Source organism: Monoraphidium neglectum, assembly GCF_000611645.1.
Source record: "Monoraphidium neglectum strain SAG 48.87 unplaced genomic scaffold scaffold03653, whole genome shotgun sequence".
Classification (NCBI taxonomy): domain Eukaryota; kingdom Viridiplantae; phylum Chlorophyta; class Chlorophyceae; order Sphaeropleales; family Selenastraceae; genus Monoraphidium; species Monoraphidium neglectum.
The window spans coordinates 2,947-5,936 of NW_014009976.1; the positions used below are offsets into that span (position 1 = coordinate 2,947).

Here is a 2,990-nt window from a genome sequence, read left to right on the forward strand (position 1 = left end):
CCCCTCCTCCCCCACCAGGTATGGCGTGGAGGAGCCCTACGAGAAGCTCAAGGCCTTCACCCGTGGCCAGCGCGTCACCCAGGCCTCCATGCAGCAGTTTGTGCGGGACCTGGACGGCTTGCCCGCGGAGGCCAAGGAGGAGCTTGCGCGGCTCACGCCCTGGGGGTACGTGGGCAACGCCGCGGACCAGGCCAGGGCGCTGCCCCGGCACCTCGGCGGCGGCGCGGGCGGCAACGGCAAGCACTGACTGCGGGGCGATGGCGGGCCGCGCGGCTTGGTGTGCTAGCGCTCGCAGCCGCTGCTTAGTTAATAGGTTTTCATCTCCAGGTGGTTCGCCTTGAATTGGAAGCAGGCTTTGGTATGACTCTGGTAAACGGGGCCCCTGCACATTTACATTTCCACGTGTACAAGGCGGATGGGACACCAGCAGAGGATGTACACGAGGTCAAGCTGAGCGATTGTAATGTGATTGCAGCGACAAGGGGCTGCAAAGACGCCATGCCCTGTGTCGATTTCCTCCCCTCTGCAGCCACCTGCCCAGGCCCCGTCAGCCATCTGGGCCAGCTACTTGCTGCTGCTCCGCTCTGCCTGCTGCTGCCGCTGCTGCAGCTGCTCCTGCTGCTGCCGCTGGTGCAGTGGCAGCCGCAAGCCTCTCGTGCTTGTTGCAGCTGCGGAGGGATCTGTGCGGCTCGTCGCTCAGTCCGACTTGGGAATCAAGCCTGCAAACTGCGGGAGCGTAAGGGAAGAGTGACGGTATCAGGCAGCAGCAGCAGACAGTCGGTAGCATAGGTACCCGTGGCTGCATGCAGTGCGACCACTACCCGCCCGCGCTCCTGCTCGAAAGGCAATCGATACCCAAATAGGAAAAGTGTGAAATGAGATGTGCCACGTGGAGTGCAAGCACAGCAGCCCGCAGCACCCGGCACTCACGTCTTTGCTGCAGGCAGTCCAGGCCGACCCCGCGCCGCAGCCCGCGCCAAAGGCGACTGCACAGGGGGGAAAGGTGGGCAGAGTGGGGAACAAGGGAGCCCAGTGTAAGTGCGGCGCGAGTGCAAAGTCTAGTACCGGCAAGAGGCACGAGGTGTTTCAGTTGTACACAAGCAGGCGGCAGGCAATCACACACAGGGCATAGTGCACCCTGCAGAATCCGCCTCCACCAAACCACCACCCTCCCCTGCCCGGCTTGACTCACTCGACGCAGTGCGGGTTAGTGGGCCCCGCAGCAGCAGCAGCGCGACCGCGCCACCCGCTAGCGTGCCGTACACAACGCGCCGCAGCGAAGTGTCGATCAGGCGGTCCCACTTCTCATCGAACGCAATCTCCGGTGGCGGCGGCGGCTTGGAGGCCATGGCTGCGGTCTCGCAGGCTGGTCGCACACGCAAGCACACGCAATCACTGCGCCGACTTCGCTCTCGCTGTGGCCCTGCAAGCGCTGCCCCTGCCTGCGAGGCTGCTGGCTTGCAGGGTGCAGCGGCTGAGCAGTCTTCCGTCACGTAAGCAATTCGTCTACCGCAGCTGCGTCCGCTGAGCCCTCTGATCTACAGCGAAGATCTGCGATGCACGCCGGAAGTGAATCTTTTGACTGCTGCCACACTCCGCAGAGGTAGACGTGTCGCACACGCTCCTCGATTTTGGCACAGCACACAAGTATCGGCCATTCGGCACTTTGTCACTTGTGCTGTTGTGTGTTCTGTTGCCCGGGGAGCTGGGCTGCATCTGTGAGCATGAGTTGATGCATGCTGCAGTGCTTTAGATCCTAGCCATTGGCTCGATGTTTCCTTTGCTGAAACAGCAGATGCGGCCACAACGTCTGCAAGTCCCAACACCTTTCATGCTTGCATGGCCCCTCAGTCAATGTCCCAAAGCTAAGTGAATTCACCGCGTTTCGTTAGCATGTAATATCATTACGTTCTGCGGGGATACTAAAACTCACCAAATCACCGATAGGATGGTGTCTGATTACAACCATGTACATTGTCATGCCATAATATGCAGTCAGCACAGCTGCTCACAATTGGCATCAAATCACCACTATAAGTGATTGCCAACTCGCGCTCCAATTGCACATGCTGGGTCGCAACGAGCGCGTGCTTCCCCAGCGACCTGGGCCCCATCCATAGCGCAGATGCCTCTGCCCATCGTTGCCCAACAGCATGCAGGATACATCCCCTTCCCCCCCTCTCAGCCAGCACCGCGCCGCCGTTTGCCAGGCAGCGCTGGGCGTGAATCGTCCTGCGGCCTCCGGCCCGTTCAAAGCGCCGACGCCCAGTCAATCCCATAGACCTCCAGCGCGTGCGTCACCCAGGGCCACCCCGCCACAAACTGCCAGCACGTCAGGAACTCTGCCCCCTCGTCGCGCGCCACGAGGCCGCGCAGCAGCCTGAGCACGCGCTCAACCTCGGACGCGCTGCAGCCGCTGCCGGCCAGCCACAGCCGCAGCTCAACCTCGGACACGCGCGGCTGCGCCGGCCGCGTCGCGATCGCGTCGAACAGCGCGGCCGCGTCCCCCACGCGCCGCAGGCGGCGCGCCTTGTGGGGCGGGACGGACAGCAGCGCGGCGACGCGGCTGCAGGAGGGGTCCGCGGCGGGCGGGGAGGCGACGAGGAGGAGGAGCAGCTCGGCGCCGGTGGTGCCGGAGCGGCGGAGGCCGCGTAGCTCTGATGGCTCCCAGCCAATCTCCTCTAGCAAAGCGCACAGCTGGTCGGATGAGTGGTCAGAGGCGGCGAGGGGGCAGGGGTGGCAGGTGGGTGGATGCACGGAAGCGTGTTTGATCACCAACAGCGAGACGCGGCGCAAGCGAGTGGCGGGCGGCGTTTGGGGGGCGCGCTCGGCTCGACTCTGCGGCCTGGGCACAGGTGACCAGTCTCAACTGCCAAGCTGCCTCGGGTTGAACCCTCCGTGCGCCAGTGAGGGGCTGTGTCGCTTACCTCATCACAGGTGAAGCGTGAGATGTGCTTGCCCAGAGACGAATTTGCCCGCCGCCCCACAGG

The 2,990-nt window shown here is 63.5% G+C and overlaps 3 protein-coding genes across 3 annotated transcripts in view; 1 reads left to right on the forward strand and 2 right to left on the reverse strand.

Annotated features, from left to right (window-relative positions):
* Window positions 1–247, forward strand: part of MNEG_13146 (adenylosuccinate lyase) — a gene marked incomplete at both ends in the record, with an annotated part of 3,061 nt that extends 2,814 nt beyond the window's left edge. The window contains one exon of the mRNA XM_014038380.1: window positions 19–247. Coding sequence (XP_013893834.1) covers window positions 19–247 — 229 coding nt within the window. The remainder of the gene's footprint in view (window positions 1–18) is intronic.
* Window positions 248–696: 449 nt separating this feature from the next.
* MNEG_13147 (hypothetical protein) lies at window positions 697–1,349 on the reverse strand (the record flags this gene model as incomplete). Its single annotated transcript, XM_014038381.1, has 3 exons — window positions 697–726; window positions 931–986; window positions 1,193–1,349. The coding sequence occupies 3 exons, from the start codon at window positions 1,347–1,349 to the stop codon at window positions 697–699; spliced, it is 243 nt and encodes an 80-aa protein (XP_013893835.1).
* A 901-nt stretch (window positions 1,350–2,250) lies between these two features.
* On the reverse strand, window positions 2,251–2,932 carry MNEG_13148 (hypothetical protein; the record flags this gene model as incomplete). Its single annotated transcript, XM_014038382.1, has 2 exons — window positions 2,251–2,566; window positions 2,928–2,932. 2 exons carry the CDS (start codon window positions 2,930–2,932, stop codon window positions 2,251–2,253), a joined length of 321 nt encoding a protein of 106 aa, XP_013893836.1.
* Between the last annotated feature and the right edge of the window lie 58 nt (window positions 2,933–2,990).